The 24,961-nt window shown below is 41.8% G+C and overlaps 2 protein-coding genes across 4 annotated transcripts in view; one reads left to right on the top strand and one right to left on the bottom strand.

Moving 5' to 3' along the window:
- Window positions 1-300: 300 nt before the first annotated feature.
- ERP29 (endoplasmic reticulum protein 29) lies at window positions 301-8,800 on the bottom strand. Its single transcript, XM_038575132.1, has 3 exons — window positions 8,524-8,800; window positions 3,164-3,302; window positions 301-1,129 (listed from the first exon to the last, which is right to left on the bottom strand). Exons 1-3 carry the CDS (start codon window positions 8,665-8,667, stop codon window positions 627-629), a joined length of 786 nt encoding a protein of 261 aa, XP_038431060.1. The 5' UTR covers window positions 8,668-8,800; the 3' UTR covers window positions 301-626.
- Window positions 8,801-8,924: 124 nt separating this feature from the next.
- TMEM116 (transmembrane protein 116) overlaps window positions 8,925-24,961 on the top strand; it is a 113,718-nt gene continuing 97,681 nt past the window's right edge. For 2 of the 3 annotated variants that reach the window (XM_038575127.1, XM_038575126.1), the window contains exon 1: window positions 8,926-9,134. The gene's annotated coding sequence lies outside the window, so the exon portion shown is untranslated. Of the gene's footprint in view, window positions 9,135-24,961 lie in introns of all 3 variants that reach the window. The other variant, XM_038575129.1, reaches the window with a different exon arrangement.

Raw genomic sequence — 24,961 nt, 5'->3', positions numbered from 1 at the left:
TTTTCATGGAATGTGGAAAATTATTACACTGAGCTTCCTTAATGTTGTTATTCCACTTCAAGGATCAGAAAGAGGATGATGCATTTTGCCACCCACAGTCAGTCCACTGGAGTTTGAATGCCAGTGGAAGGTAATAAAGGCAGTCCTTGAGCTGGGACCAGTTTCTACAGTGTTACAGGGATAGTCACTTATCCTGGTAGAGTGGAGTCCATACCAGCTTAGATTAAAAAATAAATTCAAAGGAGAAAGCATATCACAGGCCAAAGTATAATTTGTGAAAGAAAACTGAATGGCTTCAGGTCCTTTTAACCAAAACACAGAAACTTTAATTGGGTTATAATAACACCTGTCAAGGACCTGGGCAGTACACTCTTTTTTATAGCACCAATTCCTTCTGAGGGGGGATTTCACAAGCCATCTGGTAAGTGCTCTGGTTATACACCAAACTGGCGCTAGTAATGTCCTAAGCATGGTCACATCAGCGTCAATGTCCAGGTATGCTCAGATTTCCAGCTTAGTACCCCTTTAACCACCACTCTCTCGTATCCCAGGAGGGTCTCTCACAGCCAACAGATTAACTCTCCCCTCTCCCCACCCCCAAACCCTGGAAAACCTGGAGTGCCTTTTTACAGCTCCTCCTTCTCGACCCCCTTCTTCTGGAAAGCAGTCAAGATGTTTAAGCTCTTCTGGAGCTCTTCCTTCTTCCCATCACTCATCTTGTTCTTCTCAATCAGCTTGGTGATCCGGGTCATTTCTGACACTGGGAAGTCCTCCCCTTGGTCTAAGACCTTTCCCATGATCTTTAGATATTGCTCAGCCCACTTCTTCTCAGTGTCCTTCACACTGGCGAGGTTGTCCTGCCCCTGCTTCAAGAGCGCCTGGCGGGCCTCCACACCTGAGGCCCTGATGAACTCCCCAGCAAGGGCATCATATGCAGGCAGGCAACCAGGCATACCCAGGTAGACTCCTTGCCCCTTTAGCCAGCGCTGGATGGCTCCAACCTTAACCACCCCACTATACAGAACTGGGTTCTCAAAGTCCCCATCCCGAAAGAGGTAGAAGACTGGGTAGTTCTCTTTGTCCAGCTTGTATTTGTCACTCAGCTCCATATTCAGCTTATCACCATAATCTGTAAACAGAAAGCAAGTATAAGGAGCAAGATCATAAGGAATGCGGGGCAGGACACTGCTATGAAGCCTATCTGAGCTGATAGCAAGAAGGATCCTGGTTGTGTCTCCTGACTTCTTAGCCACAGGGCATTAATCAACTTATTTAACCTCTCTCTCGCTCTTTTTTTTTTTAAAGAATTTATTTATTCATGAGAGACACAGAGAGAGAGGGGCAGAGACTAAGAAGAGGGAGAAGCAGACTCCATGCAGAGAGCCCAATGCGGGACTCGATCCTGGGACTCCGGGATCCCGCCCTGAGCCAAAGGCAGGTGCTCAACCACTGAGCCACCCAGGCGTCCCTTATTTAACCTCTCAACTTTGCATTCCTCATCTGAAAAATGGGAATTCTTCTGAATATTTATTCTATGCCCACTATGTGCCAGGTTCTAAGTGCTATGGATCTAGTTATGATTAAGAGTAATAAGTTCTCTGATCAAGGAGCTTATGTTCTTTTAAAGGTAAGAAGAGAGAAGATAAACAAACATACACGATTAGTGCCAAAAAGATAAAACTAACATGGCACGATGTGACAGTAGGTAAGGCCTACTTGGGTAGTCATGGAAGGCCTTTCTGTGGAGAGAATAGGAGCTGAAAGACCCATGTTTCAAGGAGGGAGACACATGATAATCTGGGAAGAGTGTCTCAGGTAGGAAGGTGTGAAAATGCCAAAGCTCTGAGGCAGGAATAAGCTGGGTGGCTTGAAGGATTTCAAGGGCCATTCTGGCTGGAGCTTAGTGGGCAAGAGGAACATGTGGTAGGTAGCAGGCAGAGGTGTTGGCAGGACCCAATGAGGAGATATGTGCACCTAACCTGACAGAGTTCAGTGCAATATGTGGTATTTGCTATGTTCTTCAGAACAGGTAGTAGCAGTTCCAAGGGCTGATTTTGTGACAACTGGTTTCTTATACCTTGGCAAAAGGAAACAGCCAAGGCCACCTATATTACTGGGCAGTAGTATAGGGAAGCGTGGGGTTCCAGTCCTCCTTCTGCCACTTCAAACTGTACAATCCTGAGCAAGGTACTCCAAGCATGAAGTATTGGGGTCATAGTACTTTCTTCATAAAGTTGTCACAAGGATAAGATACATGCAAAACACTTTAGCACAGTGCCCTGGCACTAAATAAATGTTTGATAAATGTCACCTGCTATTCTTCTTTTAAGCCCCGAGGGAGTGGATCTGCAGCTGAGTCAGGATTGACTACCCAGGAAAAGTGTGGTTATTATCTCTACCCAGGACCAGACTCTCTAGCTAGCTAGGGAACTGAAGCATCCCAGCTGGAGGGAAGCTGTGAGAGGGAAGAACTCATGGCACTTTGAAATAAATACTTAGGTGGAATTCTGTATGAGCTACTTCCTACTACTTCATGGCCTCAAACAAGTCATTTAATTCTTTGAGCTTCAGTTTTCCTTAAGTGTAAAAATGAAGAAAACGTGCCTCACTTTTCAGGCAGGGTTCAAGTGAAGATTCAAAATGCATGGATTGTGCATACCTTTACAGACTGTAAACCACTACGTGTTGGCAACTATTATTATTAGAGTGGTCACTGTGGTTGAGAGCTTCACTTTGATTTAGTGATAGCTCTGATGGATTTGAGTTAAAGCCAAAACCTAATAGTTTTGGTAAAAAACAGCTGAAAAGATGGAAGAAGTGACTATGGAGACCCTAGGAAGCTTGATACCTCCTCTGACCACAGTCCCCTGCAAGGAGAGCCCCAGATTCTTAGAGTAAGTTTAATGTCAGTGTGGGGTAGAGGTGAAGGATGGGGGATTCCCTTCCCTCAGGCATCTGCAAGGATGAACTTGGGATCAAGTCTGTGGTATCAGAATCTGCTCAAGATAAGCCTACCATGGGTGCCAGATTTTTGAGGTCCTGACCCCACTTACACTGGTGTGTGGCTCAGACAGAAGTGTTGGGTATTCCACCTACAGGGAGGGAAATAATCTCTAGCTTCCTCCCCTTCTGCCCTCCACAGTCAAGATGCATTTGTCCATACCTGAGATCCCCACCTCTGCCACCAAGAGATCATCGCTGGAGGCCGAGTTTTCAGCCAGTCGCTTGAACTCATCCTGTTTCTCACCGTAGGGGTACTGGGTGTCGAACTTCACCAAGACGAACTTGCTTTTGGGAATGACCTGAGGGTACAGAGAGCTGAGCAAGTCCAGGATTCCAGAGACTTTTGGGGCTAATTCCCTTTCTCAAAGGACTCCTGTTTAAGAAAGAGTGCAAACCAAGCCTGCAGGGGAGACAAGTGCTCACAAACTAATGTTCATCCATCCATCCATCCCTCAATTCATGTAACAATTTATTGGTGATGGGCACCCCATTAGATTCATAGTAATCAAAGACATATACAACACTGCTTAAAATAAACAAAGCTTAGATGTATTAAGGCCTTCTTGGTAAGATTAAAGGAACCCTTTGAAAATACTACATTTGCCCTTGGCATATCCATCATCCTAGAGGGCCTTTCTTAGTAAACAATGAACCAAAAATCTGACAAAAGTCAACCAACCAAACATCTATAAAGGGACTGGCACCCATGGAGGTGCTTTGGCTAAGGAGCTCAGAAGCTCAATCAACTCTGTAGTTTCAGGGCTCATAGGAAGTTGCTGAGAGGCAGGCTTATGACAATGTCCACTCCCTAGACCATAGTTCCCCTTGGCTAGATCTCCAGGTCCTAAACTGTCAGGGTCAAGACCTTTATTTTATTTGTGGTAAAATTCTGAACATATGACATTCACCATATCAGCCATTTTAAAGTGTACAAAACAGTAAAATTTATTCCACTGACAACAGAGTGGCACCATCACTAGTGTCTATTCCAGAACATTTTCATCACCTGAAAAGGAATCACATACCTATACACATTTTAAGCAATCACTTCCCATTCCTGTTCCCTCCCATCCCCAGGCAACCAACTATCTACTTTTTGTCTCTATGATGTCTGCTCTGATGGAATCCTACAATATGCAGCCTTTGGTACCTGGCTTCTTTCACTATCACGTTTTCAAGGTTCACTGATGTTTTAGCATGTCTCAGTATTTAATTCCTTTTTGTGGGCTAATAACATTCCATTGTATGGATATGACACATTTTATTTATCTATTCATCAGGTGATGGACATTTGGGCTGTTCCCACCTCTTGGACTATTTGAGAATAGTGCTGTTATAAACATTGTGGACAAATGTTTGTTTAAAAGCCTGTTTCCATTTCTTTTGGGTATATACCTGGGAGTGGAAATGCTTGATGATATAATTTCCTTTTTTTTAAAGATTGTATTTATTTATTCATGAGAGACACGAGAGAGAGAGAGAGAGAGAGAGAGAGAGAGAGAGAGGCAGAGACATAGGTAGAGGAAGAAGCAGGCTCCATGCAGGGTGCCCCATGAGGGACTCGATCCCGGGACTCCAGGATCACACCCTGGGTCGAAGGCAGGCACCAAACCACTGAGCCATCCAGGTGTCCCTGATATAGTAATTCCATGTTTAAGTTTTAGAGGAATCCCCAAGATCTTTCTTTTGATAGTTTCTCTCAATGCACAGGTTTTTTTTTTTTTTTTTTTTTTTTTTTTTTTTTTTATTGGTGTTCAATTTACTAACATACAGAATAACACCCAGTGCCCGTCACCCATTCACTCCCACCCCCCGCCCTCCTCCCCTTCTACCACCCCTAGTTCGTTTCCCAGAGTTAGCAGTCTTTATGTTCTGTCTCCCTTTCTGATATTTCCCACACATTTCTTCTCCCTTCCCTTATTTTCCCTTTCACTATTATTTATATTCCCCAAATGAATGAGAACATATAATGTTTGTCCTTCTCCGACTGACTTACTTCACTCAGCATAATACCCTCCAGTTCCATCCACGTTGAAGCAAATGGTGGGTATTTGTCATTTCTAATAGCTGAGTAATATTCCATTGTATACATAAACCACATCTTCTTTATCCATTCATCTTTCGTTGGACACCGAGGCTCCTTCCACAGTTTGGCTATCGTGGCCATTGCTTCAATGCACAGGTTTATTCTAACTCTTCTCTCCTCCTCCTACAACTTTTTGTTTTTCTAATGAAAGTGATCAATTGGCCACTTCTGGCCAATTTTTCATCATAAGCAATCACTGTCATAATTAAGTGAAGCTGACATCATTTCAGTTTTTGTTACTCTGTTCCTCATTGTGTGTTGAAGTCCATTTGATTTTAGCTTTTAAAAAAATATTTGACATAGGAAAGGAGAAGCTACCAGAACAGATAATCTTTTAAGTGATCACTGACTTCCAAAATCTGAGCTCTGGGAGCCTAAAAGCAGGTAAGACTTTTGTTTTTGTTGTTTTAAAGATTTTATTATTTGAGAGAGTAGCCATAAGCAGGGGGAGTGGCAGAGGGAGAGAGTGAAGCAGGGAGCTTCACTTGGGCCTCTATCCCAGGACCCTGGGATCATGACCTGAGCCAAAGTCAGGTGCTCACCTGACTGAGCCACGCAGGCACCCCCGCAGGTAAAACTTAAAAATATAAATTAGATCACATCCCTCTAGCCTAAATGGCCTTATTTCAGTTCAACACAACAAGCTCATTCCCACTTAGGGCGTTTTCATTTGCTGACTTTACTGGCTGGAATACACTTTCCCCAACTACTTCCAAGATGTATATCATTCAAAGCTCAGTTTAAATGTCCCGCCCAATGGAGAGGACTCCACTCAAAATCCTAGCACTGCTTCATTTTTACCCTCCTCTATCACGTTACTCTGCTCTGCTTTCTTCACAGCATTAATCACTCTTTAAAATTCTTATCTGTTGTCTGTCCTCTTCACTAGAATATACATTTACAAGGACCTCGTCAGACTTGTTTTCTGCTTTATCTCTATTTCCCAAGAGTGTCTGGCATGTGGCAGATGCTGTGAAAATATTTGATAGATGAACACAAGTAGGGTAGGCTATGGTAGCAGAGGCTACATGTGTCTGGGGGGAATATTCTAAAAGAACACCACAGGATCCCTACCTTCAAAGGGCCTACATTTGTATTATGGAATAATGAATAATTATACAGTGGTCTAATACTGAAACAGAATTGAGAGGCCTCCATCTTTTATTTTGCCATTTTAAGCCATTGGCAGAATGGTTTTGAATGGCACACATTTGCACAGTGAACTTTTTCCTTTTTATTAATCAGTTTGTACCTCTTAATTGCTTTAGAAATCTGTCCTTTCTTCATCCTCAAGGAATCAACTCCACCATACCCTATATTTAGGCAACTTGCTTCTTCAAGATGCAGATTAATTTATCATTCATTCATTCATTGAATAAACAGGTACTGAGGGCCTATCACATGCCAGGCACTGTTCTAAGTAAACACAGCAATAAAAAATAAAAATAAAAAAAAAGCAGGCAGGATCTCTTATTTCTAGTGATGGTCAAGGGCAAGAAACAAAACAAAACAAAACAAAAAAAGGTATTGGAAATTGCAAAGAGACAAAACACAGAACAAGGCCCCTGGACATACATATTACCAGGAAGCTCCCCTTCTATACAGTGGTGATGGAAGAAAGATCTAGAAAGGGAGAACACATCTGTTCATTCATTCAACACATCTGTTCATTCATTCAACAAATTATTATTAAGTATCTTTTATGTGACAGGTAACCTGCTAGGTTGTGCAGATGATCAGTGAACAAATAGACAAGGCAGTTCTTCATATTCTAGCATGGGAGATAATAAAATAGACAAGGAGGGGATCCCTGGGGTGGCTCTGCGGTTTAGCGCCTGCCTTTGGCCCAGGGCGCGATCCTGGAGTCCTGGGATCGAGTCCCACGTCGGGCTTCTGGCATGGAGCCTGCTTCTCCCTCCTCTCTCTCTATGTCTATCATGAATAAATAAATAAATAAATCTTTAAAAAAAATAAAATAAAATATATAAGGGGATAAAATCAGTGATGAGTCCTCCACAGAGAAATCCAACTCATGTGACTGGCTCTTTTGACAGAGGGGAGAGGAAGTCAAGGAAGGTCTCAGAGAAGGTAATATTTAACCTAAGGCTGAATGATGAGAAGCAATCAGCCTTTCAAAGATTGAGCAAAGAATGTTCTAGTCAGTAGGAACTGTCAGTGCAAAGGGTCTAGGTCAGTAATGAGCTAGAAATATTCAACGGACAGAAGGCATGTACGGCTGGAGCAGAGGGAACAGAAAGGAGAATGATTAGAAGAGGAAAGGCTAAGCAGTGAGACCTGCAAGAATACTGTAATGAAAGCCATGACCAGGGTGGTAGCAATAAAAACAGACAGACACCAACTGATTAGGAAATACTACTGACTTTACAGTGCAAAATTTCCTTTTAAGTCACACTTGATCTGTGATATTATCCCATTCCCGCTTTTGGGGAGTAGGGTGTAACTGTCCCAATGAAGACCCCAAAAGTACAGGGTGCTGTGGGGTGTGCCTGACAACCATCCAGCCATACCTACACTTTTAAATATGTAAGCCACAGGTGCCAAATCCAGGACAATGAACCCTTTTGAGAATAAAAAGTTCAATCGCTTGAGACAGATTTAGAACTCCACTTTCTTGTTTCACTTCCCAGCAATGGGTACAAATTAAGAAAATAAAACGAATGGCTTCTCTCTCAATGCTTAGTTTCCCCATCTCGCAGGCTAAGTTGAAAGCTACCAGTGGGTGAAGACAGGTGCAAGAGGAGGGAGCTGGGGCTGCATTCAGCCTTCAACATTTCCAACATCCATTTACCCAGGCGAATCCTTCCACGTCTTGACCCAATTTTACTTCATTTTGTTCCCAGGCCCAAAATATTCCCTAGAGTTCCCTTATTCTTAACGCTTGCACTTCTCGGGAAGACACAGGATATCTGAGCATTGTTTGCGTACTGCAAAGCCGGCTGCGCTCTACCCCGCAGGAGGAGGGGCGCAGCAATGCCAGTTAACGAGCCGGGTTTCCAACCACCTCCTCCCCCACTTCCCTCGCCCCACCACAGCCGGAGCTCGGCGGCGACCGCTTCGCACCGCCCTCCAGGCCTCCCACTTGGGATTCGAGGATTGGATCTCGCCCGGCACCGCCCTCTCCCCTTAGGTGAGGGGAAGGGGCGGCGGGTTCCGTAGACTGCAAGTCTACGGCTCTCCTGGAAAAGAGGGGAGTACAAATACTGCAAGGGCAAAGGTGCGCGGGGACCCTGGCTCCCGTGTGCCCCATGGTCGCGGTATGGCCCCGGTCCAGAGCCCACCCCCCTTTAGGATGGTGAGAAGTCCTGGGCTCGTCACTACAGACCACCTTCCGGCAGCCCTGTCTCCTTCCCCACGGGTGTGCGCTCCCCTGGGCGCTCAGGTGCACCTGCGCGCGACTCCCCCACCCCCGTTACCTTGTAGAAAGTGACTGTGTCCAGGGGCAGGGCGCCCTTGGTGTGCAGGCCGCTGCCGCCATGCGGAGCGGAGAGGAGCAGGAGGAACAGGAGAAGGGGAAACAGTGGGGACAGAGAAGCGGCGCGGGGCACGCCGGCAGCCATAACGCCGGATTCTGGCAGTGCGAGCTAGGAAGGCTGTAGTGGAGAAAACGCGGAGGGGGGCGTCACGTGACTAGCAGGGCCGGCTGGGAGGCGCGCACGTGTACCGCCTGGGAGGCTCGCGCCGGCCCAGGGCAGGAGGGAGGGGCCACGTGAGGGGCGGGGAGACAAGGCTGCCACGCGCGCGCACTCGCCGAAGCTCGCGCAGGCCTGCGGCGTGGGGGCGGGGCCGCGTGTAGCGGGTGGCGGGAAGGGGCGGCTGCGCACGCGCGCTCGGCGAGGCTCGCCGTCGGCCCGCTCTTTTCCCGTCCTCCTCTCCTCTCCGTGAGGAGAGGCTCCGAGCGCGTGCCCGGCGTCTTGCAGCGATTACTTTGCTCTCTTTCCTCCACTTCGAAGATGACGAGGCTGGCCATCGTTTCTTCCTGCTTTTGGCCCTGCAGGCAGTCCGTTGGGACCTGCTACTACTTTAGGTTAGTCTGTCAGTGTGTGGTACCACCCTCACGCGGTGGGCATACTCCCCCAGCTCCCTTAGCCAGGACCCAAGTAGGTCGCGCGGACGCTGCTGCCGGTCAGCATGGCGGTCAGGGCCCCCTCCGAGCCCTGCCCAGCGCCTGCCCTGTGGGGCATGCCTCAGCGGCGAGACGCCAGGCTCTGGTACAAGCAGGCTTTACTGAAAGTGGGGCACTCGCGCAGCTACGTCCTAGGCTCCCTGGGGTCTTCAAAACAAGAGTCCGAATAACTCTACACCCTAGATGTTTGTTCAGATGTGTGGTTTACACTGGATCCCTTTTGCCTGCGGGAATACAGAATAGAGATGAATGAGATAGAGCTCTGGACTGAAGGAACTCCTGGTGTTGCGGAGAAGATAGTAACAACAACCACTACAGTGTTGTGAAAACACGTGGAAATCCAGTCAGTCACGCTAAGGAGTGTCCAGGAAAGTTAGAGACAGGAAATGACTTCTGAACCGGATCGTGAAGGAGGAGGAGGAGGAGGAGGAGGCATCGACAAGACAAAAACACCAAAGGATATTTCTAGAAAGGGAAAAAACATGATGAATCTGTAAGGGTAAACTGAGGCACTTTGCAAAAGGTCTCATCAAGCTGAAGGGTTTGGAGCCACCACAGGTGTTAATGAGAATGAAGTTGGATTTGCTCTCACTGAGGAGTGAAGGGAGTGGATCGAAAGGAAGAAGGTTGAAGGCAGGGAGACTAATTAAGGGTCAATTGCAGTAGTCTAGATGAGAGGGTTTAAGGTCCTGCAGTAGGACACAATGAGAGGCATGGGTGGAATTGAGAAATTTTGTGATGTAGAATTCGTAAAACTTTATAAACAAATGGATGTGAGGTAAAGAGAATAATTTATATGTACATATTGAGGGGCTTAGCACCATATTAACCATTTTGTATATCTAATAAGTGTGTGTGTATATAGTCTCCAAAGATCATAGGATCCAATCATGGGTAACCAGTTTATATAGAAATTTTGAAAGAATGAGTCAATATATGTATGTGTTTTGGAGGTTTGGAAAAATTTCGGTTTGCCCTAATACGTTATTAAATAAAATGACCCACATAGACACTGATAGAAGCAGAAGGGGGAATTATGAGCTAAAGTGGTTAAAGAAGGCTTCATGTAGGAAGTGGAAAAGGAGTTAAGCCTTGGATGAAAGAACATCTTAGGTGGAGAACAAATGAAAACGGAGCAGAAATGGAAATAAGCATGATGGTTTTGGAAGACTGATTTGGCTGGAGAGACTTCTCAAAACATTTTCTTAAAGATTTTATTCATTTTAAAAAAAGATTTTATTCATTTATTTGAGAGAGGGAGCAGAAGCAGACTCCCCGCTGAGCACAGAGCCCGATGCAAGGCTCAATCCCAGGACCCTGAGATCATGGCCTGAGCAGAAGGCAGATGCTTAACCATTCGAGCCACCCAAGTGCCCCTAGTAAGACAGTTATAAGCCCAGGTAGGGGAAAGTCTTGAAAAGCCAAGATTTTTCTCATTTGTCCTGTACTCAATAAGGAGCTATGAAGAGATTTAGAACCCTTTATAAGATGTTTAGACTACTTTTAAATTATTCACTTCTGAACAAGTAAATGCTTTGGGTACACCTAGTTAGCATGATCAATCAGGAATGGCTTTCTAGTCATAGTTTTGAAGTAGGTTTTGAGAAAAGTGAAGGAAGAAGATTGGTTGGGAAGGGAGGGGAAATATTGGTACCATTGCTATGAATTGCAGCAATTCAATACAGTACAATACGTGTCTCAATACTTCCTTTTAGTAGTGCCCTGGTCCCAGTTGATTGCTTTATAATATGATTAGATTCTTAGCTTCAGGACCCTGATGACAATCTACACAAATAAGTCAGGTGTAATTCTCTATATTTAGGAAGTTACATAATTCCATAGTTGACACTAATGTGGAAAATCAGAAGGCTCACCCTGGGTATTGTAGAGAAGAAGCAGGACATGTTAAGTTGATGCAAGATGGTTGAGCCCAATGGTCAATAAAGAATTCTTGAGACATTTTATGGTTCAAGAAGGTGTTTTTATTATAGTGCAGCAACAGGACCTATGGGCATAAAGAGCTGCACTGGGGTTGTGAGGAGTAACTGATTATATACTTTTAAGTTGAGAGGGTTAGAGATAGTGTAAGTCTGGAAGGAATTTGGAAGCTAGGTTTCTAGGATCTTGAGGCGTTATTTACTACTGTTTAGTAAAACCTTAGTCATGAGATCCTTCAGCTGTATATCAGTGGGCCATGTGTTTGGAGGATGATTGCTAACACATCTTAAGTGGGCAGAGAAGTTTCCAAAGAGATTTTCATCTGTTAAAGTAGACTTTACAAGATCCTGGAGGTCAGAGTAATGTCATGCTAAGGTTACCTTTTGCCTCTAGCAAAGTATTAAAATTGAGGCAGTTGAGTTCCTGGAGGAAGGTCCCTGCCAGTTTCAAGTACTTGTTAGCTGTAAGTTATAAGGAAGTTTAATTGTTTCTATATTTGTTTTGCCTCAGTTCTCCCCATCAAAATGAGTATACGCTTGATGCCATGTAGCAGCTGGAATAAAGAGAAAAGTGGTCTGCTAAGGCAACTAATAAATAAATTTAAGTCTTTTTCTTCTAACATCATCAAGCTGGTGTATCCCCAGTGTCATTGTCTTCTTTGCTATTCCTTGTATACACAAGGCATGTTCCTTCCTCAGGGCCTTTGTACTGGCTTTCTCCCTCTAAAACTTTTCCTTAAGATAGTCATATGACTGCCTCCTTCAGTTCCCTTAAGTATTTCCTCAAATGTTAACTTCCTAAGATCTACCCTGACCATCCTTTAAAAAAAATTACTCCTGGGATCCCTGGGTGGCGCAGCGGTTTAACGCCTGCCTTTGGCCCAGGGCGCAATCCTGGAGACCCGGGATCGAATCCCACGTCGAGCTCCCGGTGCATGGAGCCTGCTTCTCCCTCTGCCTATGTCTCTGCCTCTCTCTCTCTCTGTGTGTGTGTGACTATCATAAATAAAAAAAATTAAAAAAAAATTACTCCTTCTGGTAGGGACTACTTAGTGCTGGGCCTTGCATATGTGACTTTTTCTTCTGTGCTGGAGGCCTCTGCTGCATCCGTGTTATGCCAGATCCTCAGTCAGGCCAGGAAGCATCTGAGCTTAATCCCCCCTCTTATTTATTGGGGCAGGAGATACTGGAGCAGCACTGTATGTCTTGTGCCTGGCATTGTTCAATCCAGATGTCAGTTTTGGGATAGGAAGAATAACCCAGAACCCAGGAACAAACCGGGTCCCAATGATCAATACAAGTTCTACCTAATCAGTGAATGTATATTACAGGAACTGAAGAAAGAAGGTCCAGTATTTTTTTAAAAAGATTTATTTATTCATGAGAGAGACAGAGAGGCAGAGACATAGGCAGAGGGAGAAGGAGGCCTCCTGCGGGGAGCCTGATGCAGGACTCGATCCCAGAACCCCAGGATCATGACCTGAGCCAAAGGCAGATGCTCAACCACTGAGCCACCCAGGTGCCCCAGAGGTCCAGCATTTTAAATGAAATGTTTCACTATAAAGCTGCTTAGAATGAAGGTCTTCTAGAAGTTATTGGCACAATTTTCCACTTATCTAGGAAATATTTCCCCTCTAACTGCACGAAATCATGTTTGTGTTTTGTGTTGGGGTTTATACTGATTAATAAATATCTAAACTTGAAAAAAAATTGCTCCTTCCTGATACCTCCTTGCTTCACATCCCCCTTTTTTTTCTCCATAGCACGTTTCAGCTTGCTAACATACTACATAATTTGCTTATTTTTCATATTATGTGCTCCCATGAGGACTAGATTTGTCTTTGTGTTTTTGTCTCTTTGGGTTAAGGTACTATATCCCCCCACCTGGCATATGAGAGTACTCAGTACATACTTGTTCACTGAATAAATCAATCAATGAAAGAGAAACTGTTCCATGGCTGTCTCTCAAAATTCATTAGCTCTTTTTACATTCCTTTCTTAAAACCTCATCCTGTTCCCCAGAGATATTCCATCTCTTAGAGCTAATTGTTTTTACCTCGTAAATTTTTGTTGGTGTTGTTGCTAACACTAATTCTTTTGAGACAGATGAACACTTAAATTAAGAACAAAGCTAAAAAAAAAAAAAAAAAGAACAAAGTTGTTTTCATCTGTTAAAAATTATTATGGAAGGAAGATTTACCAGCAGTAGGATTTTCTTCAAGCCGCATCTTCCTTTAAGAATTCTTTCATTATTGGGGTGCCAGGGTAGCTCAGTTGGTTGAGCATCTGCCAGCTCCAGTAGTAATCTTGGAGTCCTGGGATATAGCCCCATACTGGGCTCCCTGGTGAGGGAGTCTGCTTCTCCCTCTCCTTCTGCCACTCCCTCTGCAACTCCTCCTTGCTTTTGCTCATGTGCGTGCTCTCTCTCTCGCTCTCTCTCAAAATCTTAAAGATTCTTTTGGGCACCTGGGTTGGATCAGCCAGTTAAGCATCTGCCTTTGGTTCAGGTCATGATTTCCGGGTCCTGGGATCAAGCGCTGCATCAGACTCCCAGCTCAGTGAGGAGCGTGCTTCTCCCTCTCCAACTGCCTCTCCCCCAGCTCATGCTCTCTCATTCTCTCTCCCTCAAATAAAGTCTTTAAAAAATGAATTCTTTCAATATTAAAAAAATTCTTTCAATGTTTCAATATTTAACAACTACTTGCTGTACATTTTACATGTACCATATACTCTTCTGAGGGCAAGGTGCTTAGATGTGCTCCCGCAGACCTAGTTAAGGAAACCAACATTAAATAATCACACAAATAAATATATAATTACAAATTGTGATAATTTCTGGAAAGAAAAGTTGAAGGCCTATGAAAAAATATGATGGAGGGGTCAATTGGGGTTGGAGTTCATGAAAAACTTCTACAAACAAGTATATGTAAGCTGAGATAAGACCTGAAGGATGAATAGGATTCAGCTCTCAAGAAACTTACTCTTTGGCAGCCTCAGTGGCCCAGCAGTTTAGCGCCGCCTTCACCTGGGGTGTGATCCTGGAGACCTGGGATCCAGTTCCATGTCAGGCTCCCTGCATTGAGGCTGCTTCTCCCTCTGCCTGTGTCTCTGCCTCTCTCTCCTCTCTCTCTGTCTGTCATGAATAAATAACTAAAAAATCTTAAAAAAAAAAACAAAAACTTGTGTGATGAGAAAGACATTAAATAATTATAAATAAATTTGAAATTGTAGATTTTTGGAAAAGAAAACAGCCAATGAGAAAGTTCTAGAGTGAGAAAAAACTTGAAAAATTTGAGAACTAAAAGAATGCCACTCTGAAATTTATACTTTAGTAGCAAAGTCATCACAGAAGGAGGTTATAAGTGCAGAGATTAGGGAAGAATATTTGTTGCAGCGTTGTTTATGGAAGCAAAAAAAAAAAAAAAGGAAAGAAAGAAAAAGGAGAAAAGGAAGAAAAAACCTGGAAACAACTCACGTGTCTCTGAGAACAGGTGTTAGATATATAGTATATGTGCTGCCAAAGCGAGCACAAGTGTTAGATATATAATCTTTTTTTTTTTTTAAGTGGGCTCAACGCCCAATATGGGACCTGAACTTAACACCCCAAGGTGAAGAGTTTTATGCTCTACTGACTCCAGGTGCCCCTAGAGAAATAATCTTATATAAAATATACCTATCAGAATAGGTTAGAACTATTTCCCCGAAATACTAAGAATGTGTACAGAAATATGTGACCTCATTTTTAAAACCCTACAACCATAACTTAACATAAACATAACCCCTATTATGTATGTAGTATTTAGACATGGTTTTGTTTTTGTTGCAAAAAGTAAACTTTATCTGAAGCAAATAAGAAGATCATGGGAAATAGCTTCTAAAGTTGTGACTCCCCAAGAGCAGGTGAATGGGTGCTTTTTGTTTAGGGTTAAGATGAATAGTTACTTAGTTTTTATTTATTTTTTAGTAATCTCTATACCCACCATGGGGCTCAAACTCACAAGTTGCATGTTCTTCCAACTGAGCCAGCCAGGTGCCCCAGATGAATATTTAGATAGGGAGGCCTTGTCATTGTATGTAGAGGTGGGCATAAATTCATGCTTGCACCTTAAGGAAACATGCCTATACATACATTGTGTGTTATGTAAATTAGGCAGAAGCTCTTCCTTGGGCAGAGATTTTAGTGTTATAATGAGGTGAAGATAATTACAGGTCATTCCAGGGGGGTCACTCCATGGTCCATAAAGGGTTTAGCTCAACTAGGTGTTCTGGGCTTGTGGGTGGTCTTGTCAGGGAAATTGCTGTTGCCTGAGGGGTGGTTTCAGTTTTCATTTGCCTGTTCCTTGGTGCATGCTTCCAGTGACCCGAAGAATTATCAGGTCTTTTGTCCCTATTTGGTTTTTTTTTTCCTATTTGGATATTTTAAAGATTTTATTTATTCATTTTAGACACAGAGAGAGAGTCAGAGACCTAGGCAGAGGAAGAAGCAGGCTGTCTGACAGGAGCCCGATGCAGGACTAGATTCCAGGACCCTGGGATCACTACCTGACTAAATGCAGGTGTCCCCCCTATTTGGATATTTTAACAAGAAAAGAAAGATGTAGAGAAATACGTTAGTATTGGGATCCCTGGGTGGCGCAGCGGTTTGGCGCCTGCCTTTGGCTCAGGGCGCAATCCTGGAGACCCGGGATCGAATCCCACATCGGGCTCCTGGTGCCTGCTTCTCCCTCTGCCTATGTCTCTGCCTCTCTCTGTGACTATCATAAGTAAATAAAAATAAAATAAAAAGAAATACATTAGTCTTTTAGTATTGGTTACAGTCCAGGGGAATGGAGAGAAAGAAAATAAGACTAATGAAAGAGAAAAAGTTATGGGGCAGCCCAGGTGGCTCAGCATTTTAGCGCTGCCTTCGGCCCAAGGCCTGATCCTGGAGACCTGGGATCGAGTCCCATGTTGGGCTCCCTGCATGGAGCCTGCTTCTCCCTCTACCTTGTGTCTCTGCCTCTCTCTCTCTCTCTCTCTCTCTCTTTGTGTCTCTCATGAATAAATAAATAAAATCTTAAAAACAAAGAAAAAGTTATGGAATAATGTTGAGGAAAACGTAGAATATAAAATACTAGTGTACAATTACTACAAATATGTAGAAGCTGAATTGTGTGGGTACAAGGACTTAAAGTAACATCAATAAATAAAACACTTCTGACTAAATGAAGAGATTGTAGAAAATTTTATCGTTGATTTCTGTTGTCTTAATATTGTTTTTTTTTTTCAATGAAGTAACATTTAAAAAAATCAGAGATTTTAACACCATGGATCAAATATTTCAAGAGATGTTTTTCTTCTTTTGTCCCACTTTGAATTCATGTTATTTTCTTTTATTTTATGTACTCTTTTAAGTCACCTAAAATACTATCTAGGTCAAAGTGGGGATATAAGTAAGTAAATGAAAGTAACCTAGCTCTTGCCAGTCTCTTCCCCTTTAAATCTATACTGCACACTGCCAACATGTTATTATAATATTATCATGTAAAATGGGGATAATAATAATACTTGTCTCATTGGATTGTGAGTGGATTAAATTAGTTAATACTAATTTAAATTAGTTAACACTACTTATAGAGGATTTATGACAGTATCTGCCTTATGGTACATATTTGCTTAAAGACCAGCTATTATGGTTATTATGTCATACCACTTGTCTTGAAAATTTGTTTGATTAAAAAATTTATAGTGGCATTTTGGCAGGATAAAATGCAAATGCAAGAGCTTCCAAAATCTATTTATAAATCAAATAGTCTAAATAAAAATGACATTTATAATACCACATGCAGCTACTGAACTCTTGAAATGTGGCTATTCTAAATTGAGATGTTGTTTTTTTTAAATTTGTTTTTATTTAAGTTCGATTTGCCAACATATAGTATATCACCCAGTGCTCATCTCATCAAGTGCACTACTCAGTGCCCATCACCCAGTTAATCCCTACCCCCGGCCACCTCGCCTTCCATGACTCTTTGTTTCCCAGAGTTAGGAGTCTCTCATGGTTTGTCTCCCTCTCTAATAATTCCCACTCAGTTCCCCTCCTTTCCCTTATAATCCCTTTCACTATTTCTTATATTCCCCATATGAGTGAAACCATATGATGATTGTCCTTCTCCGATTGACTTATTTTACTCAGTATAATACCCTCCAGGTCCATCCACGTCGAAGCAAATGGTGGGTATTTGTCCTTTCTGATGGCTGAGTAATATTCATTGTATGTATGTGTGTGTGTGTATATATATATATATATATACACACACACACACATACACACATATTCCTGTGTATATCCATTCATCTGTCGAAGGGCATTGTGGCTCCATCTACAGTTAGGCTATTGTGGATATTGTTGCTATGAATGTGGGGGTGCAGGTGTCCCGGTGTTTCACTACATACATCTGTATCTTTGGGGGAGATACCCAGTAGTGCAATTGCTGGGTCGTAGGGTAGCTCTATTTTTAACTTTTTGAGGAGCCTCCACACAGTTTTCCAGAGTGGCTGTACCAGTTTACATTCCCACCAACAGTGCAAGAGGGTGTTCTCCTTTCTCCACATCCTCTCCCAACATTTGTTGTTTCCTGTCTTGTTAATTTTTGCCGTTCTCACTGGTGTGAGGTGGTATCTCATTGTGGTTCTAATATTTATTTCTCTGATGGCAAGAGATGTGGAGCATTTTCTCATGTGCTTGTTGGCCATGTGTATGTCTTCTTTGGTGAAATTTATGTTCATGTCTTTTGCCTATTTTATGATTTTTTTTTGTTTGTTTCTTGGGTGTTGAGTTTGTTAAGTTCTTTATAGATCTTGGATACTAGCTCTTTATCTGCTATGTCATTTGCAAATATCTTCTCCCATTCTGTAGGTTGTCTTTTAGTTTTGGTGACTGTTTCTTTTCCTGTGCAGAAGCTTTTTATCCTGAGTAAGTCCCAATTGGTCATTTCTGCTTTTGTTTCCCTTGCCTTCATAGATGTATCTTGAAGAAGTTACTGTGGCCCAAAAAGGTTGTTGCCTGTGTTCTCTTCCAGGATTTTGGTGGATTCTTGCCTCACATGTAGATCTTTCAACCATTTTCAGTTTATCTTTGTGTATGGTGTAAGAGAATGGTCCAGTTTCATTCTTCTGCACATGACTGTCCAATTTCCCCAGCACCATTTATTGAAGAAACTGTCCTTTTTCCAGTGGATAGTCTTTCCCGCTTTGTCAAATATTAGTCGACCACAGAGTTGAGTGCCCATTTCTGGGTTTTCTATTCTGTTCTATTGATCTGTGTGTCCATTTTTGTGCCTGTACCACGCGTCTTAATGATCACAACTTTGTAATACAGCTTGAAATCTGGCATTGTGATGCCCCCGTCATGGTTTTCTTTTTCAATATTCTTCTGGGTATTTGGGATCTTTTTTTTTTTTTTTTAAGAGATTTTATTTATTTATTTATTTATTTGTTTGTTTTATTTTTTCTTTTATAGGGTTGTTTATTTTTTTTATTTTTTTTAATTTATTTTTTATTGGTGTTCAATTTACTAACATACAGAATAACCCCCAGTGCCCGTCACCCATTCACTCCCACCCCCCACCCTTCTCCCCTTCTACCACCCCTAGTTCGTTTCCCAGAGTTAGCAGTCTTTACGTTCTGTCTCCCTTTCTGATATTTCCCACACATTTCTTCTCCCTTCCCTTATATTCCCTTTCACTATTATTTATATTCCCCAAATGAATGAGAACATATAATGTTTGTCCTTCTCCGACTGACTTACTTCACTCAGCATAATACCCTCCAGTTCCATCCACGTTGAAGCAAATGGTGGGTATTTGTCATTTCTAATAGCTGAGTAATATTCCATTGTATACATAAACCACATCTTCTTTATCCATTCATCTTTCGTTGGACACTGAGGCTCCTTCCACAGTTTGGCTATCGTGGCCATAGCTGCTATAAACATCGGGGTGCAGGTGTCCCGGCGTTTCATTGCATTTGTATCTTTGGGGTAAATCCCCAAGTGCAATTGCTGGGTCGTAGGGCAGGTATATTTTTAACTGTTTGAGGAACCTCCACACAGTTTTCCAGAGTGGCTGCACCAGTTCACATTCCCACCAACAGTGTAAGAGGGTTCCCTTTTCTCCGCATCCTCTCCAACATTTGTGGTTTCCTGCCTTGTTAATTTTCCCCATTCTCACTGGTGTGAGGTGGTATCTCATTGTGGTTTTGATTTGTATTTCCCTGATGGCAAGTGATGCAGAGCATTTTCTCATATGCATGTTGGCCATGTCTATGTCTTCCTCTGTGAGATTTCTGTTCATGTCTTTTGCCCATTTCATGATTGGATTGTTTGTTTCTTTGCTGTTGAGTTTAATAAGTTCTTTATAGATCTTGGAAACTAGCCCTTTATCTGATATGTCATTTGTAAATACCTTCTCCCATTCTGTAGGTTGTCTTTGAGTTTTGTTGACTGTATCCTTTGCTGTGCAAAAGCTTCTTATCTTGATGAAGTCCCAATAGTTCATTTTTGCTTTTGTTTCTTTTGCCTTCGTGGATGTATCTTGCAAGAAGTTACTATGGCCGAGTTCAAAAAGGGTGTTGCCTGTGTTCTTCTCTAGGATTTTGATGGAATCTTGTCTCACATTTAGATCTTTCATCCATTTTGAGTTTATCTTTGTGTATGGTGAAAGAGAGTGGTCTAGTTTCATTCTTCTGCATGTGGATGTCCAATTTTCCCAGCACCATTTATTGAAGAGACTGTCTTTCTTCCAATGGATAGTCTTTCCTCCTTTATCGAATATTAGTTGACCATAAAGTTCAGGGTCCACTTCTGGATTCTCTATTCTGTTCCACTGATCTATGTGTCTGTTTTTGTGCCAGTACCACACTGTCTTGATGACCACAGCTTTGTAGTACAACCTGAAATCTGGCATTGTGATGCCCCCAGATATGGTTTTCTTTTTTAAAATTCCCCTGGCTATTTGGGGTCTTTTCTGATTCCACACAAATCTTAAAATAATTTGTTCTAGCTCTCTGAAGAAAGTCTATGGTATTTTGATAGGGATTGCATTAAACGTGTATATTGCCCTGGGTAACATTGACATTTTCACAATATTAATTCTGCCAATCCATGAGCATGGAATATTTTTCCATCTCTTTGTGTCTTCCTCAATTTCTTTCAGGAGTGTTCTATAGTTTTGAGGGTATAGATCCTTTACATCTTTGGTTAGGTTTATTCCTAGGTATCTTATGCTTTTGGGTGCAATTGAAAATGGGATTGACTCCTTAATTTCTCTTGCTTCAATCTCATTGTTAGTGTATAGAAATGCCACTGGTTTCTGGGCATTGATTTTGTATCCTGCCATGCTACCGAATTGCTGTATGAGTTCTAGCAATCTTGGGGTGGAGACTTTTGGGTTTTCTATGTAGAGTATCATGTCATCGGCGAAGAGGGAGAGTTTGACTTCTTCTTTGCTAATTTGAATGCCTTTAATGTCTTTTTGTTGTCTGATTGCTGAGGCTAGGACTTCCAGTACTATGTTGAACAGCAGTGGTGAGAGTGGACATCCGTGTCTTGTTCCTGATCTTAGGGGAAAGGCTCCCAGTGCTTCCCCATTGAGAATGATATTTGCTGTGGGCTTTTCATAGATGGCTTTTAAGATGTCGAGGAATGTTCCCTCTATCCCTACACTCTGAAGAGTTTTGATCAGGAATGGATGCTGTATTTTGTCAAATGCTTTCTCTGCATCTAATGAGAGGATCATATGGTTCTTGGTTTTTCTCTTGCTGATATGATGAATCACATTGATTGTTTTACGGGTGTTGAACCAGCCTTGTGTCCCAGGGATAAATCCTACTTGGTCATGGTGAATAATTTTCTTAATGTACTGTTGGATCCTGTTGGCCAGTATCTTGTTGAGAATTTTTGCATCCATGTTCATCAGGGATATTGGTCTGTAATTCTCCTTTTTGGTGGGGTCTTTGTCTGGTTTTGGAATTAAGGTGATGCTGGCCTCATAGAACGAATTTGGAAGTACTCCATCTCTTTCTATCTTTCCAAACAGCTTTAGGAGGATAGGTATGGTTTCTTCTTTAAACGTTTGATAAAAGTCCCCTGGGAAGCCATCTGGCCCTGGACTCTTGTGTCTTGGGAGGTTTTTGATGACTGCTTCAATTTCCTCCCTGGTTATTGGCCTGTTAAGGTTTTCTATTTCTTCCTGTTCCAGTTTTGGTAGTTTGTGGCTTTCCAGGAATGTGTCCATTTCTCCTAGATTGCCTAATTTATTGGCGTATAGCTGTTCATAATATGTTTTTAAAATCGTTTGTATTTCCTTGGTGTTGTTAGTGATCTCTCCTTTCTCATTCATGATTTTATTAATTTGAGACTTCTCTCTCTTCTTTTTAATAAGGCTGGCTAATGGTTTATCTATCTTATTAATTCTTTCAAAGCACCAACTCCTGGTTCTGTTGATCTGTTCCACAGTTCTTCTGGTCTCGATTTCGTTGAGTTCTGCTCGAATCTTTATTAACTCCCTTCTTCTCTTGGGTGTAGGATCTATTTGCTGTTTTTTCTCTAGCTCCTTTATGTGTAAGGTTAGCTTTTGTATTTGAGTTCTTTCCAGTGTTTGAATGGATGCTTGTATTGCGATGTATTTCCCCCTTAGGACTGCTTTTGCTGCGTCCCAAAGATTTTGGATGGTTGTATCTTCATTCTCATTAGTTTCCATGAATGTTTTTAATTCTTCCTTAATTTCCTGGTTGACCCTTTCATCTTTTAGCAGGATGGTCCTTAACCTCCACGTGTTTGAGGTCCTTCCAAACTTCTTGTTGTGATTTAGTTCTAATTTCAAGGCATTATGGTCTGAGAATATTATTTATTTATTTATGAGAAAGAGAGAGAGACGCAGAGACACAGGCAGAGGGAGAAGCAGGCTCCATGCAGGGAGCCTGACATGGGACTCAATCCTGGGTCTCCAGGATCATGCCCCGAACTAAAGGCAGATGCTCAACTGCTGAGCCACCCAGCCATTCAATTTGGGATCTTTTCTGATTCCATATAAATCTTAAAATTATTTGTTCCAACTCTGCAAAGAAAGTCCATGATATTTTGATAGGGATTGCATTGAACGTGTAAATTGCCCTGGGTAGCATAGACATTTTCACAGTATTTATTCTTCCAATCCATGAGCAGGGAATGTTTTTCCATTTCTTTATGTCTTCCTCAATTTCTTTCAGAACTGTTCTGTAATTTTTTGGGAATAGATCCTTTACCTCTTTGGTTAGGTTTATTCCTAGGTATCTTATGCTTTTGGGTGCAATTGTAAATGGGATTGATTCTTTAATTTCTCTTTCTTCAGTCTCATTGTAAGTGTATAGAAATGCAACTGATTCCTGTGCATTGATTTTGTATCCTGCCACATTGCTGAATTGTTGTATGAGTTCTAGCAATCTTGGGGTGGAGTCTTTTGGGCTTTCTATATACGGTATCCTGTCATCTGCGAAGAGGGAGAGATTGACTTGTCCTTTGCTAATTTGAATGCCTTTTATTTCTTTTTGTTGTCTGATTGCTGAGGCTAGGACTTCTAGTACTATATTGAATAACAGTGGTGAGAGTGGACATTCCTGTCGTATTCCTGATCTTAGGGGAAAGGCTTTCAGTTTTCCCCCATTGTGAATGATATTTGCTGTGGGCTTTTCATAAATGGCTTTTAAGATATTGAGGAATGTTCCCTTTATCCTTACACTTTGAAGAATTTTAATCAGAAATGGATGCCATATTTTGTCAACTGCTTTCTCTGTATCTATTGAGAGGATCATATGGTTTTTGTTTTTTCTCTTGTTGATGTGATCTATTACGTTGATTGTTTTAGGAATGTTGAACCACTCTTGCTTCCTGGGGATAAATCCCACTTGGTCATGGTGAATAATCTTCTTAATGTATTGTTGGATCCTATTGGCTAGTATTTGGTGAGAATTTTTGTATCCATGTTCATCAGGAGTATTGGTCTATAATTCTCCTTTTTGGTGGGGCCTTTGTCTGGTTTTAGAATCAAGGTAATGCTGGCCTCATAAAACGAGTTTGGAAGTATTCTGTCCCTTTCTATCTTTTGGAAAGGCTTTAGTAGAATAGGTATTAATTCTTTAAACAAATTCCCCTGGGAAGCCATCTGGCCCTGGACTTATGTGTCTTGGGAGGTTTTTGATGAGTTTCAATTTCCTTGCTGGTTATTGGCCTGTTCAAGTTTTCTATTTCTGCCTGTTCCTTCTGGTAGTTTGTGGTTTCCCAGAAATGCATCCATTTATTCTAGATTGCCTAATTTGTTGGCATATAGCCTCTGATAATATGTTTTTAAAATCGTTTGTTTGTATTTCCTTGCCATTGGTTGTGATCTCTCCTCCTTCATTTGTGACTTTATTAATTTGGATCTTTTTTCTTTTTAATAAGGCTGGCTAGGGGTTTATCTATCCTATTAATTCTTTCAAAGAATGAAATCCTGGTTTTGTTGATCTGTTCTACAGTTCTTCTGGTCTCTATTTCATTGAGTTCTGCTTGAATCTTTATTATCTCTCTTCTTCTGCTTGGTGTAGGCTTTACTTGCTGTTCTTTCTCCAGTTCCTTTAGGTGTGAGGTTAGCTTCTGTATGTGAGTTTTTTCCAGTTTCTTGAGGGAGGCTTGTTTTGCGATATATTTCCCTTTTAGGACAACTTTTACTGTATCCCAAAGATTTTGAATGGTATGTCTTGATTTTAATGAATCTTGTTAATTCTTCTCTATTTCCTGGTTGACCCATTCATCTTTTAGTAGGATGCTTTTAACCTCCACGTGTTTGAGTTTCTTCCAAATTTCATGTGATTGAGTTCTAGTTTCAAAGCATTGTGGTCTGAAAATATGCAGGGGACAATCCCAATCTTTTGGTATTGGTTGAGACCTGATTTGTGACCCAATAGGTGTTCTATTCTGAAGAAAGTTCCATGTGTGCTTGAGAAGGATGTGTATTCAGTTGCATTTGGACAGAAAGTTCTGTATATATCTGTGAAATCTATTTAGTCCAGGGTACCATTTAAGGCCCTTGTTTCTTTGGTGATGTTCTGCTTAGAAATCTGTCATTTGTAGAAAGTGCCATGTTGAAGTCTCCTACTATTAGTGTATTATTATAAGTATCTCTTTACTTTGGTTATTAATTGATTGATATACTGGGCAGCTCCCACATTAAGGACATAAATATTCATGATTGTTAGATCTTCTTGTTGGGTAGACCCTTTAAGTATGATATAGTGTCCCTCTTTATCTCTTACTGCAGTCTTTGATATAAACTTTATCTGATATGAGAATTGCTACCCTAGCTTTCTTTTGAGGACCATTTGGATGGTAAATAGTTCTCCACCCCTTCATTTTCAGGCTAGAGGTGTCCTTAGGTCTAAAATGAGTCTTTTGTAGTCAGCATATAGATGGGTCTTCCTTTTTTATCCAGTCTGAAACCCTGTATATTTTTATGGGATCATTTAGCCCATTCACGTTCAGAGTAACTATTGAAAGATATGAATTTAGTGTCGTTGTAATACCTATTCAGTCCTTGTTTTTGTGGATTATTTCTTTGGGTTCCCTCTTTCTTTTACAGGGTCCCCCTTAATATTTCTTGCAGAGCCGGTTTGGTGGTCACATATTCTTTCAGTTTCTGCCTGTCCTAGAAGCTTCCTCTATTCTGCCTATCTCTCCTTCTACTGAATGACAGCTTTGTTGGATAAAGTATTCTTGGCTGCATGTCCTTCTCATTTGGT

The sequence above is a fragment of the Canis lupus genome, chromosome 26 (genome assembly GCF_011100685.1).
Source record: "Canis lupus familiaris isolate Mischka breed German Shepherd chromosome 26, alternate assembly UU_Cfam_GSD_1.0, whole genome shotgun sequence".
NCBI lineage: Eukaryota > Metazoa > Chordata > Mammalia > Carnivora > Canidae > Canis > Canis lupus.
This window is presented reverse-complemented; position numbering and strand designations above follow the sequence as displayed.